At 26.7% G+C, this 14643-nt stretch overlaps 1 protein-coding gene across 1 annotated transcript in view; it reads right to left on the reverse strand.

The window, feature by feature from the left end:
- Nucleotides 1-14643, reverse strand: part of LOC136080700 (uncharacterized) — a 123260-nt gene that overhangs the window by 70051 nt on the left and 38566 nt on the right. The window contains exons 3-4 of the mRNA XM_065797689.1: nt 3216-3701; nt 2531-2686 (exon numbers count right to left, since the gene is read on the reverse strand). Of these exons, the coding sequence (XP_065653761.1) occupies nt 2531-2686; nt 3216-3701 (642 nt within the window). The remainder of the gene's footprint in view (nt 1-2530; nt 2687-3215; nt 3702-14643) is intronic.

Consider the following 14643-nt stretch of genomic DNA (forward strand, 5'->3'; position numbering starts at 1 on the left):
CTACTATTATATCAGTTACAAAAACATGTTTAATTTGAATATTATTGTCCTCATTGTTAAAAAGGAACTTTAACACATAAATTACATTTTTGCCAATCTTTGACTTTCTCAAAAAATTTTTAAAACATATAATTTAATAGTTATAATAGTTTCCTCATCTAAATTATAAAATATGACATTATTATGTTTTTTAGTTATTGGATACATGTGTAATGTTTGACATCAGATCAAGCTGTATCCGTAATCATGGAGATAAAAACAGTCAAAGAAACAGCAAGAGCATTCGAAAATGGAAAGAATGATTCAACATTTGGCATTACGGCAAAGTAGTCATAATATCTTAAAAAAAATCGGCTAAAGGTTTTGGTTGTAATTTTTTTTTTCGAATGCACCCAATCATGAATTAAAGATTTCTAGTGTATTATATTCATGTTATAATGTAAAAAATATAACAAAAAATATGTATTTAAAAATTTAATCTTTTAACAATAATTTAAAGTTAATAATCAAATCTATAGCAAAAAAACAATATAACAGACAAAGCCGGGGGTTAGGGATACGCAATTGAACCGTTAAGCAAAAAATTTTAAAATTATTCTTGCTAAGTTTAAGCTTAATATTATAATTTATGATATTATAAAGACCAATTTTTGCTTTTTCTTGTATTTCTTGAATCAAAAGATGCAAGAATTTTGGTAAAGCTTTTCGTAATTTAGAAGAAAAAAAGGGGCGTTTTAGGACGCTTTTTAAAAAAGGTACCGCAACTCTTTTACTGTTTGACAATAAGTTGAAGTTTTTACTAATAAAAATATTTTTGTTAATAGCTGTTTAATAAAAGGCAAATCCCTGCTAGTTTGAATAAATTTAATTTGCTTTTTTTTCTTCTTAAAAACTACTCCACAGGGGGAGATTAGGAATTACAATAAAAAGAAAAGAAATTTTTCTTAAATTTTTCTTTTTTATTGAGTAGCATTTATAGGCAAATGTAGTGTTTATAAACAACAGCAAAATTAAGTGAATCATTACCAATGAATTTTATTTACAAGTTTATTTTAAAAAGAAAAACTTGTAAATAAAACATGGAAAGAATAAAAATTAAAAAAAAATAAATTGATAAAAAAAATTAAAAAAAAACTATCAAAGAAAATTAATATGAAAAGAAAAATAAATTTTTATTTTTTTTAAGCTTATTTTTTCCAAAAGAGTTTTGTGAAAATTTGCAATTTTCTTTAAATGTCTTGCAATTGAACTTTTTTTATTTATATTGCAGAACATCTTCCTTATATTTTAGAACATATTCCTTATATATTATTTGCAGAACATATTTCTTATATATATTCCATAACTTTTTTTTTAAAGAAATAAAAAACAAAACGATTTTTATTCAAATTTGACCACATCAATAAACAATGACTTAGCTTAGCTTATTTTATTTTTTAACTAACTAAATATTGCAAGCAGCAGTTCAAAAAATAACATTTGTAACATTTGCAATTTAAAATGAATTTCTTTATTTGTTATTTTATTTTCTGTGTCAAAATAATCCAAATAAAGGTAAATGTTAAAAAAACTAAAAGAACTACATGATGGACAAGCATATGAATTAATTTGTCATTTTTGTTTCATTTCACTAACTTAAAATTAGTTCCCATTGATATGAAACTATTTTAAAAAAGGTTTTAGCTGCTTCTAAGCATTAAAAAACATTTCTTTTAGAATTCTTAAGCCTCGGCCTAATTTTTAGCTTTACGAACTGTATTTTTACTTATTCAAATTTATCTTTATAATTATAGTTCTACTTTTTTACGAAACGCGATGTAGTATAAAAATATACTATTGAATTATACTATTTTGATGAATACTTTCAATTAAAATTAAATTTAATTGTCAAATGAAAAATAAACTCTTACATCAGTAAACATTCACTTTTTCATTTCACACTTTTTATTTACAATCAACATTCTACCTTTTGAACAGTTTTGAGGAGTTAAAGAAGCCAAAAGTTAATCTTATTTTTTCAAACCTTTTTTAGGATTTTAAATAAATTTTTCTGGAGCGATTATGCAGTGGAGTTGTAAAAAACAATTTTTAACACAAATTTTTAAATGCCCTGCTTATTCGATTTCAACAAAGAATACAAACTCTTGTTGATTCAGAGGGATTATTCATTTAAAAAAAAAATTCAAAACAAAACTATTTATTTTAAAATGTTTACTGCAGCGATATTTTAAAATATTTAACTTATCAAAATACACATTTGTGAGCTTTGTAATGAAAACATCTGTCCAGAAATGAAAATATTCAAGAAAATATCTGGTGATCCGGTATCCGTCAGGAAAATTAAAGTATGATACATGGGTCATCACCAAAACTTAAGTACATACTTTACATTGCATATGTTAAGAGCTAATTTTTAACAAATGAATGTTGATATGAGTTTTAAATTTTTGCTGCTCATGTATAGTTTAAAAGAAAATAGACTTTGTCTTTCTAAACATTTGAATGTAAGAAAAAGAATCAATTTGTATACCTGAATATGTTTTTACAAAGCATTCTTTTACTTCAGTGCTGTTGCCTATACAACATGCTAAAGTTTGTGAGGCATTACACATCCTTGTTCTGTTCATTACTCCATAATCGTAAAGAGCACTGCATATAGACCAACTGCTCCAAGACATCCAAGAACCTTAAAAAAAAGCTAAATTAATAAAAAATTAACTTTTATTGAACTATTATATAATAATTGAACCAATGAAACCAAGAACCACATAAAAAGTTTATGCTTGATAAGCAAAAAATAACTTTTTTACAATATATATATATATATATATATATATATATATATATATATATATATATATATGTAAACATTATCAAAACATGTTACTCTAGACATATTTCTTAAATGTTTTTAAAATAATGTAACATGCAAAAATGTTGACTATATATAAACAAACAATACAATAAAGATGTTATTCAATCAATTTTTAAGCTAATGGACACAGCAAACAATAAATAATAGTAAAAACTATAAAAAATTTTTTATAAAAGCTACACCAATGAATAAATAAGTATAAAAACAAGTATAAAAAACTTAAAAATAATTAAAATACATATTTGTAATTAAGATATTGGAACCAAATCTTTGATATTCTTGAAAAACAATTAACTCTATCCACTTTTCAAAAAAAAACTGTTTAACTCAAAAATCTTACTTATATTGCCATTAACAACAATTAAGTTTTTTATGAAACCATTTGCTAAGGACCAGGGATTAGAAGCATATACATTAACATTTTCAAAAGATTGAACATTGTAGTTTATTTTAGAATGCACAAAACTGCCATTTATTTTTACTGAGTTCACGTAATGACGGCAATTCCAAAACTGACTTATTTCAATTTTCATCCATTGATTTACCTCATATGGTGTTGCAGAAAAGCAATTATAATTGAAATCATTGTTTACGATAAAGCAAAACTCTAAAAGTGAATCCGGATATAAATAAATACTTGGTATACGAGAGCCATTATCATATGTATCTCCTCCAGTTGTAAAATGAAGAATATTGTACCATGTATTGTTTGGTGCTTCAGTTCGTTGAAAATCAAATGTTATTAAAAACTCTTCATAAAGTATTGGTATAACTTTAAGTAAATTTCCTTGAAATATTGCAGTAACGTTGTGCTCAATAAGGTTATCTACAAAATTTTTAAACAAAAAATTACTTGTTAAAGAGAATTGTTTATATATACATTTTAAAACAATATGTTATTCTAATTCGACAAACAATAATCGTTAGATAAGTAAAAAGAAAGTGCCTAATGCTAAGAGTAATATGATATCAAAAGATGTAGTGTTATTTATATGGCTCTATTTATGAATGGAATACAAATGCACGTAAAAAAGCCTAAACAATGTAATTCATTTCTAAAGTATCAAACCATATTTTAGAATAAAAGTTTAGTAAGGTACACAAACTTTAGTACCTTTTTTTAAACATAAATTTACCTTCCTTAGGCTCTATTCTAAAAAATAAGAAGGCAAATCTTTTTTTGTTTTGTTTTTTTAATTTTAAGACTCCCTCTCTCGCTGCTTGATTTTACTTGCTTTTATTACTTTATATATCACACTTACGCAATTTATTTTAAGTTATTTATAATCTTACTTGAAATAAAAACTCTAACTGGAAAAACAGTAGAAACATACAGAACTTTACGTGCTAAGACACCACCATTTTAACGTTTTATTTTTTAATGTTACAGTGTAATCTGTTTTACAATGTAACCCAGTGGGCACAAGATTAAAAAAAAACGTCTTTTGAACGTTCAAAAGAGTTCAAAACGTTCAAATGACGTTCGATATGTTTAAAAGACGTTCAAAAGTCATCTTTTTATGTCCCGTGCCCACTGAGAATATTCTAAATGTTATATATGATTATTACAAATGGTTGTTGTTCTTATTATTTGCGGTTGATTATTGTACTTTTATCTAAAAGAATTAGTACTCCATTTTAACTGTAGTTATAACAGCGAATATAAAAATGATGGATTAAGGTAATACAAGATGTTTGAGAAATAAAAATAGTCTTATAGAATTATTTGAAAGATTTAAAAATTAATTAGTTGCCAATTATGTAAAGGCTGGAGAACTGCAAAACGCAGTTTTTTTTATTAACTATTGAACGATCTGCTTACAAACTTATTTGTAAGTTATGTAAAAATGGCACAAAAAACAAACATTCTACTCAGGTAATAAAGCAATGAATCTTTAAAACTAACCCTAAACTTCAGTGTACAGCAATTCTAATTTTTTCAATTTTATAAAAGTGACAATCAAAAGTATAAATCAGTAAAAAGATATATCACTGAAATACGCGGATTATCAGAGCATTGTGACTTTAAAAATTGAATGACTATTAAATAGATGTTTGTGTATGGATAAACAACAAAAATGTGCAGCAAAAATTAACTTAAAAAAATATTCTACATCATTAGATGTAGAATTTTAATGGTCAGAAAGCATTAGACACAGCGATAGCATACGAAGAAGTAGCATATTGAGATACTAAGGCTATATATAGTACAGGAGAAGGTCCTATAGAAAAAGATGGAGTTCACATGACGTAAACTCTGAAAAAATTTAAGGAAAATATAAAATCTCTTCGTTATGAATACACAAGCCCTCAAGCTAACAACTGTTTTAATCGCAACTCGAAGTGACACACGTGTGATAAAGTAGAGCACATAAAAATAAAATGTTGATCAGAATAGAAAAGTTTTGATGGTAAAAAGAAGAGGAAGTTAGTATTGAAACAAAGCAAAATTTGCAAGGGATCAGAAAACCAAATCACTGCTGATGCAGATGTAAATGAAAGTAATTAAATTTTTAGCCTAGTATTTAAATAGGTGAAGAATTTAAGAGGGTGAATGGATTAGTTATGACTAATGTGAAAATCAAGAGTATAGAAGTTTGTATGAAATTTAATACAGAGGGTGCTGTTTGCTAAATAGATGTTTTAGCTTATAGAAGAGTGAAAATGAACAAGGAAAGTTTAAAAAGATTTCTCGCGCACAGTTAAACAGATCAGAAGGTCTGTTTTCCTATTTAAACTAGACCGAAAGGAATAGGTACTGGATTATAAAGAAAAATGTTGTAGTTTGCCTAGAACTGTAGCAAATAGAAATATACCTACATTAATTGGAAGAGATTGGATTCAGAGGCTAAACCTAAAATGGGTAGAAATGTGTGAAGCAATGAGTAAAAAAGTTAGCTAATCTTATATATGAATACGGTAATGAATAGTGCGCATAGTTACGCCTAATGTTAGTGTTGTTAATGACGGTTCTGTATTCTGTAAAATACACCATTTCTTAGTTTTTAAGTAGTTTCTAGACTTTTTTATGCGCGGTTACATTTGCCATGCGGTCTTTCGCAAGCAAGCAAGCAAGCAAATTAGAGCTGATATATTATTATTTTCGAAAAGAATTGATGTTGTTCATTGTTTAAAATAGAAAATTCAAATAATCGTTTGCTTGTTGTTGGTTGTTTTTATTTTTCTAATTTTTATAGCCTGTTTTCATTTTTTAGAAGAAGTTTATAACTAAAATTTCTGTTTAAGTAAACTGTTTCAGTTTTGTCGTTAGTCTTTTTAGAACATTTTAAGCAAGTATTGTTTTATTTTCTGGAGCAATTAAGAGGAGCTGATGGCATTTTTAGTAAGTTCAATTCATTTTCTTATTTATAGATTAAGATTATTTTTTGTAGAAAGAATAATGAGTATAAAATTTTATTTATGTGTTTAATATGAAAGTTAAATAGAATAAGATTGTTGTTTGTGTTCATGTAAGTTTATATACATAAGTTTGCGTTTATTTCAATCTATTTTATATTGCTCTATATCTATATTATATATTTTATATTCTTAGGAAAAATAATAACGAATAGAAAAAAAAAAAAAAATTCTTTTGGAAATTGTCAAAAGAATGTTGTGTTATGCTTCATTTTAAGGTATCTGAATATGCATTTATTTGAAATTTATAATTTTGTTCTTTAATGGTTTCATCTTTTTCATTACAATGTTGTAAATTGTAGTCTGCATTCTTTGTTACATTAAAAATAATTTATGCTAATAAATGTCGTTTTATAGCTGTTAAAGGTTTGCTTACATGTTTATCTTATGCTCAAAGTTAAAAAGTTATTGATAAATATGCGTATGAGATGATATATGTAGTTTGATAAATACGTGTATGTAGTGATATATATAGTTGTTTTATAAATGTGTTTATATAAATGTGTTTTTATAATAGTATGAAATGTATTTTATCCAGGGATGCGAAGTCCCAAAAAGACTCCAGCTTTTTGTATCTACTTTTTCCAAGTCTGTAGTGTCCAGAAGCTCTAAACATGTTTATTGACTTATTATCTGCTATAATAATTTCATGAGATTTGATGACTTGAAACTTATTGTTTATAAGCCAGGAGTCCTTGTCGCCATAATACCTAAGAATTCTGGGCTAATAAAATGATTGTTCCTTTAACCTAATAGTCTTAATTTTTTTACCTATTAGTAGTCCATAAACTTATTTATATTTTTAGTGCTCCTGTATACCAAAAACTAGGATAAAGTAATCTTTTTGTGACTTTCAAATCCGGGGTCCTTTTTGGTACTCTGCATCCCTGATTTTATCTAATGTGTACATGATTGTTAAATGAGGTGTTTTTATATGTTATATAACATTTAAAAAAATTGTGTTTTATAGTTAGTATAACTATAACACGCAATATATTTGAGATATAGATCTACAGCAAGATTCATCAACCTTACCAGTCAAGTGGTGTTACTGCTTTAGGTCTAAGTGTAGTCTAGCCAATATAACTATTCTGAAAATACATAACATCTTTAATTATTTTTTGTGTAATGTTGTTACCTTTGACTTATCTTTATGTTAGTGTCTGTTGTTAAAAATGATTAATAGGTAGTTTCATTACTAGAACTCGCTGCTTTTGTTTCTTAATATAAATACATTAATATAATTTCTTCAAGCAGAAGCATAAGTTAGTGACTTTTATCTGAAATAGCACAGTGAATATTATTATTATTAGTTCGCATAGTTATACCTATTGTTCGATATTAGTTACAATTCTGTATTCTGTAAAACACACTATTTCTTAGTTGGATAACCGTTGGATAAACTGGATAACCGACCTTTGTCTTCTGAGGTACAGATATTAAAATTTAAAGTTTTTTTTAGTTTTGGTTTAGTTTATAGTTAATTTTAGTTTAGTTTTAATTAGTTTTAGCTTCCGTTATCTTTTATCTAACTTTAGACAACTTCATAGAAAAAATGAGGGGAATAGGTAAAAAAAATTATAGTTAAATATTTATTTATATGTAAATATAATTCTATCAATTATTCTGAGATATATTTTTTGTCTTTAGTGTCTGGTAGAAGCATATTTGGTAGGGCTGTGTTTTAAATTTTATATATTTTTTACGGAGAAATATGTGCAATAGGTGAAAGAATTATTTAATATAAATATGGCATTTTAAACTGTTTGCATTTTACTCATAATTTTATTAAAATTAAATTTCTCACAAGTTTAACTTTTTTTAATTTACTTTTTTTTAATTTATTTTTAGCATCATCTTCATCCTGTGAAAATGGTGAGGTTATGCTTTATATTTTGATTAAAAAAATTGTAAATATTTTTAAATTTTATTTTATCCTTCTATTTGTAATTTTAGAGTCGTTAACATTTGAGGAATACAAAAGATATCGCTCCCAACACCCAGGGCTTCTCTCAGAGAGGTCCTTCAATAAGTGGCAAAGTAATGGCGATATGTATGAGCCATCCTTCAAATGCAGGGCTCATCCAGGGGTGTTAAGAGATACCGAAGAAAAAACAGCAACCAAAAGGTTGTAAATATCTTCTATCAGTGAAGATATTTATAACTTTTTTGTTGCCGTTTTTTCTTTGATGACTTTTTTTTATTTTTTTTAATTTTGTAATTTTTTTTTTAATTTGTAATTTTTTATTTTTTATAATATACTATTGTTTTTATTTGGTTTGTTTTTGTCTTTTTTAATTGAAATTTTATTTGTTTTTCACCAATTAAACTCAAATATAGTTGAATTGATTAAAATTTTTCTAATAAAATTATTATTTATGAAACAAGCATTTTTTTCTGCTTTTTTTGAGTCCAAGGTTGATATGGTTTAGAAAAAAAAAATTCAAAAATATTAGGACCTGTCAAGAATTTAAATTCCAAAGAGGACCCTCAAGATCTCATCAAAATCAAAAAATATTTTTTTACTTTTATCTTATAATTAATAGACATTGATTCGTGTCTCAGTAATATTGGTTTTTAAACTCTTTTTTTTTTTGCTATGAAAATTGCTCCACCCTAATACACATGTTTGATTGTAAATCGACTTTTTTTTGTTTGAAACGTATTTGTACTCAATTGCTTAGTTATTTATAATAAATTTATTTAGATGTGTGCATTTATCGTTTTAAAGACAGTTTCCTTTTTTAAAGAAACATGTATCAAGGGGATACCAAAAAATTAATAATTCATAATAAAATTACTTCACTTCATATTAATCTTATTAATTAAAGTTCATGTTATAAAAAATATAACAAGAATTTAGCTTTAATCTTTCGTCAATTTAAGGCATGATGAAGTGTTATTATTTTGTGTCAGTAACTAAAAACGTATTGTGTTGAACTTAGTAATGTCTAGGAAAATGGTTCGGCCATACACTGATATGACCTATGTCAGTTGTAAATTACTCAAATAACGTTAAATAATTGGTAAATTAATTTATTTTAATTTTACAGATAGTTTAATTTTTTAATTTGAAGGAGTTTTTCTTACAGGGTATTAGTTAAGGTATCGCAACTTTAAATTGTGGAAAACAGCCACTATAAATTAACAGACCGACCGAAACCCGTATTACGGGTTGCTTTCTGCTAGTTTTTAATAATGGTACACATAAATAAAATTTATACTAAGTGTATTTATATAATTACAATTGTTTTTTTCTTATTTTATAGCGGATCATGATTTTAAAATTGACGCTTTATTTAACGGTGACGTTCTCTTAAAAATATAACTGCGAACCCTCACTTCCACTCCTCTACAAACCCGCGGAAATCATTTTTGCTATAGACTTTTATCCCTTATTTGAGGTAATAAGAGATTATAAACGTTTGCAGTACAAGTTTTTAGGAAAACATGTACTGCAAATAAGCGGGATGGTTGGAGAAAAATTGTTAAAGTTTTATAACATTACACAAATAAATAAAAAAATATATATAAAAGGTAATAAATAACTATTAAATTATTAAAAACTCAGTATATATATATATATATATATATATATATATATATATATATATATATATATATATATATATATATAAATGTATTATGAATATATATAAATTATCTATATTTGTTATAATTTTAAATTGACAACAATTTTACTCTATGAATATTGAAGTTTTTAAGTTTCGAAAACTCTAATAGTCTGAATATGATCTGAATTTTGAAACTAAGTTTTGTAAGTACTATAAAAAAAAAAAGAAGTATTATAAAGTAAAATAAATAAATATAATATTTATATTTAGTTCTAAATACTTAAATTAATACTAAATTAAGATTTAATAATCTTAGCTTCTAGTTTTTTTTTTTAGATTAGGTTTTCGATTATTAAATTAAAACAATTATTTATATGATATACAATTGTCCTTCTTTTTTTAAATTGTAGGAAAGAAGCGTAATCCCAGTAAAAAATAAAACCGCTCTACATGGGTTCCATGTGGGTTACGGGTGGGATTTATGGAGCACAAATTTTCCAGCGTGGTTACTCAGCTAGCACACATACATTGATAAAACGTTAGAACAATTGTTGGCTAAATATCGACAGGCAAGGTGCTTTTAAATCATTTTGGGTACAAATGCGACGTTGCCAACAACCAAAAAGATTTTTGTATTTTAAGTCGACATTGCGTAATGTTTTACGTTGATTAAACGTTTTATACGTTGGCACAATGTTGTATTTTATGTTGGCACAACATTGTTTTTTATATTTGCGAGACGTTGTAACTTATCTTGACTCAAAGTTTTATTTTAGTTTGGGCAACGTTGTTTTTAACTATTAATGGAATTAATTTTAGTTGTTTTAGATTTTAGTATATATGCGCAATAAATATTATAAAATAGTTATATTTATACATACATATTTCAACCGTTTCGATACAACAAGATTGCTGTAACATTTATAATAATGTATTTACTTAAAGAGGCACTATTCATGTTTGTTTTACTTGTGACTTGATATTTTGTTAAAATAAAAAGAAAGAAATATATTAGCAAAACAAATTTCCATTATTAACTGACATATTTGAATGAAAAATAATTCTTAAAACATACACGAATATATATTTGTGTCTTTTATTGAATATATATCTTGCACTTTCTCGATGCAAACACAACGTTGATGCACTGTATAAATCGAACATTGTTCTAATATATATGGATTAGCGTTAGTTAAATGCATATAATTCAACGTTGTTTAATACATATTTGATTAACGTTGCCTTATAAACATTGGATTAACGTTAATCCATATACACTGGATCAATGCGGGGTTATACAGATTTAATCAACTTAGATTCATATACATTGGATCAATGTTGATCCCTATACATGGGATTAACGTTGGATTTAGATCGGAAAAACAACTAACTATTGCGATGTTTTTACATACGTTGGACCAATGTAACTTTCCAAACTATTTTTAATCACGTCGTTATTAAGGTTTTTATTAGTATAAATACGATAAACCTAACATTAGATCAATGTTGTATTTGTATCAAAGAAAATAGTTGACGCTCGCGATGTATTACATACGTTGGCTTAACGTAAGTGTACAAGCTGGGTACCGTATAGAAATTTGTAACATCAAAGCAATATGAGTAATTACAAATGGATTACGCATAGAATATCTTATGTGGGTTACATGTGAGAATTATGTAAAAATCATATGTGAAATTTAACATCAGTGACGTTGCGTGGTAAAATTCGAAGCGAAGGAGAGTCCTCAATTTTCCCAACTGCTTAACATAGATTTCCCAAATATTTTTTTATAATAAGAAATCAATTTCTATCCTATATACAAAATCTACTAATAATTATACCACAGAGCAGTCACACTCAATAATTATCAATTATCAGTATTTTTTTTTTTTTTTTACTTTAGTGCTCCCTAAAGTCCTTACGGTCCTATGACGAAGCACCGCGGAAGAGCATTTAACTAGAAGTTAACGCCTCCATCCTTACTAATTTCGCTTATTTAGCTAGAGCTCTGGGTTCTGAGGGAGTTTTTTAACCACTGCGCCGCAGCTGCTCAAATTTATTAACTTGTATTAACAAAATATAGCTTGCTTTTCATATATTCAAAATATTCAATTTAAAAAACGTCTAAAAAGTCTACCGATTCATAATGAAACTGCATTACTCCAAAAAAACGTTACAAGTTAGAAATAGAATAAATTTTACAAACCATACTGGCAGCAGATATAGCAGTTAAAAATTTTAGGGATATATATTAGTACAAAGAAATATAAAAAGTAATATTGAAATTAAGCTTTAGAAAGGGTGTTACATCGCTAAACTAAAAAAGTTACTTTGTTGAGGAGTTTGGAATACGCCGAAAGGTTGAAACGTTACACAAAATACTTTATTTTCAGTCTATCATCTCTTGTCAACTGTTTGATTTTAAAATGACGTTTCCTGAATCAAACCCATCCTTTAACAAGATGTTCTTGTTTAATTCCTTTTTAAAGTTCTTTTTTTGCAATTCAGTAGCATGAGACGATACAATCTCTCCTCACTCATTGTTGTTCACAGATGTGATTTTTCAATCTTGAGTTGACTAACAGAACGTTTATTTGATGCTACACCATAACCAGATGTGATTACGAAAATGCATAGCTTATGGGTTTGTTTCAGTATGTCCTTTAGTTTTACAACATGCACAGTGGTGCAAAACCTCAAAAAAATTACGCCTAATTCAAAAATTTTAAAACGTCATAAAATTAATTTTTTTATTTTTTTTTAATGAATTATACTGCTTATTTTGCCTAAAAATGTAAAAATGCTTTGTTATACTATTGTTTATTAACAGAACTGCTACACGGATTTAGAAGACGTCATTTTTACGTTATAGGTTCAATTTTTTTGTTTTTTAATAAAATCAAATATTTTTTTTGTCGGTATGGTTATGATATTTTAACTTCTACCTAAAAAAAGTACTTTCAAAATTTTTGATAAAAAATGAAAAAAAAGCAGCTTTGTGTAATTTTGAACTCTCTGTTCGTTTAAAGCTAATCTAACTCAATCTTCATTAAGTTCTGGTTATCATATTCATGCATTACGAAAAATATTTAGCTACTAACACGCGACCTTTAATATTCTTAATGTTTATAAATCTTATATATATATATATATATATATATATATATATATATATATATATATATATATATATATATATATATATATATATATATCGTATATATATATATATATATATATATATAAACGCGAAATCTTTTATAAAAATACCAATAATTAATTCATGTTGCTAAGTTAAAAAAATTTACTCTTTTGTTTTAAAAGGTTTTATTAGTTTATATCTTTATCATGAATTTTTTGAAAAAAGGCATTTTTTCATGACCGAGGGGAAGAATTATATTTCATTTTATTTTTCTGTACTACAAATGCTATATGACACTCTTGAAAACATTCAGTTCAAATTATAAAGTTTTTTAGTTTGTATCCAGTTGGGAAAAGTGTGTTAGGTTTTCTTAAGGTTTTTATACCCGAGTTGTCTTTACTTAAAGGAAAACTAAAGTATTTAGTGATGGAGGCAAACATTTCCTTTAGAGCCCTAGAGTTTTTGGTTAAACCTATGGCTAAAGAGACTATAACCACTTTGAGTAATCTTTGGTAAAAAGCCTTCATCTCCATTGCTGTTAATCTATGGTGACTTTGCGCGTGCGGTTTATCTAGTTCTAGACAGGTTTACATGTCAATGTCTACAAGATTATCCTTTAAATGACTAAATATCTTTTGGGCTTGATGTAAAGAAAGCATGCAACTGGTCGGGAACATTAAAAAACTTTTGTGTTAAAGTATTAACATTGGAGTCATGTACAAGAGCCGTGCTTGTTTTGTGGTCTTAACAAGGTACGAAGGGCACATTATGACCTACTTCTTCTGTTATTACTTTTGTACACCCTCATATTGTCCAGACATAGAACTCGCGTAGTTATACGAGTGTAAGTCTATCTTTGATGTCTCAATGCCTTATTTATGTAAAGAAAATAAAATAAGCTCAACCATGCCTTTTCCAGTTTTATCAGTTCATTCAACTGATTTCGTAAACCTTTCCCAAATCTAACTGTTTTCACTGACCGTTCTCCCAACTAAAATCAATAAGTTCTTGCGTGAAATATTGGAAATAGTTTGAGAAATAACAGAAAAAAATTTTAGCTGCTAGTTTCATTAATTATCTGACTTTTTAACTTTGTTGCAATAATACTAATTATTCCCTTTTGAGATGATGGACTCTTGTATGTAACTCTAATGGAAAAAGGGCTCTTTTTTCAATCCAAGTTTTTAGTGCGGCATTATTGCGAGAGATGAGGTTCACCTCTGCAAAAAAGTTACCTTGGTAACCACTGCCAGATTTCCTAAACGCCAGCCCTCTGCGTCCTAAAGTCTTGCATCTATCGATAAGAATTTTGGCATGTTTTCTCTTCCTCTATTTTTTGCTTTTCTATCAGACCAAGTCTTTTAGACTTATCAATAAGGTAATCTAAACGTCCCTTTTTTACAAGAAAATGACAATATTCATTTAATGCAAGTTTTTGTGCTTGTGAGATAAAGTGCGCTTGAAGCTTCCCAAGTTTGTCTTTTCCATAGCTTATCACCTTGGAACAAAATCATACCCCAACATTTATCTAAGCATGTTCAGTTTTTCCCTTGTTTTCAACACTGTTGGAGAAAAGTCAGCAGACAAAAAAAAATTGTGAAATCTTTCTGAGTGCTGAATTTTAAATGTTTAA

The sequence above is a fragment of the Hydra vulgaris genome, chromosome 05, assembly GCF_038396675.1.
Source record: "Hydra vulgaris chromosome 05, alternate assembly HydraT2T_AEP".
Classification (NCBI taxonomy): Eukaryota; Metazoa; Cnidaria; class Hydrozoa; order Anthoathecata; family Hydridae; genus Hydra; species Hydra vulgaris.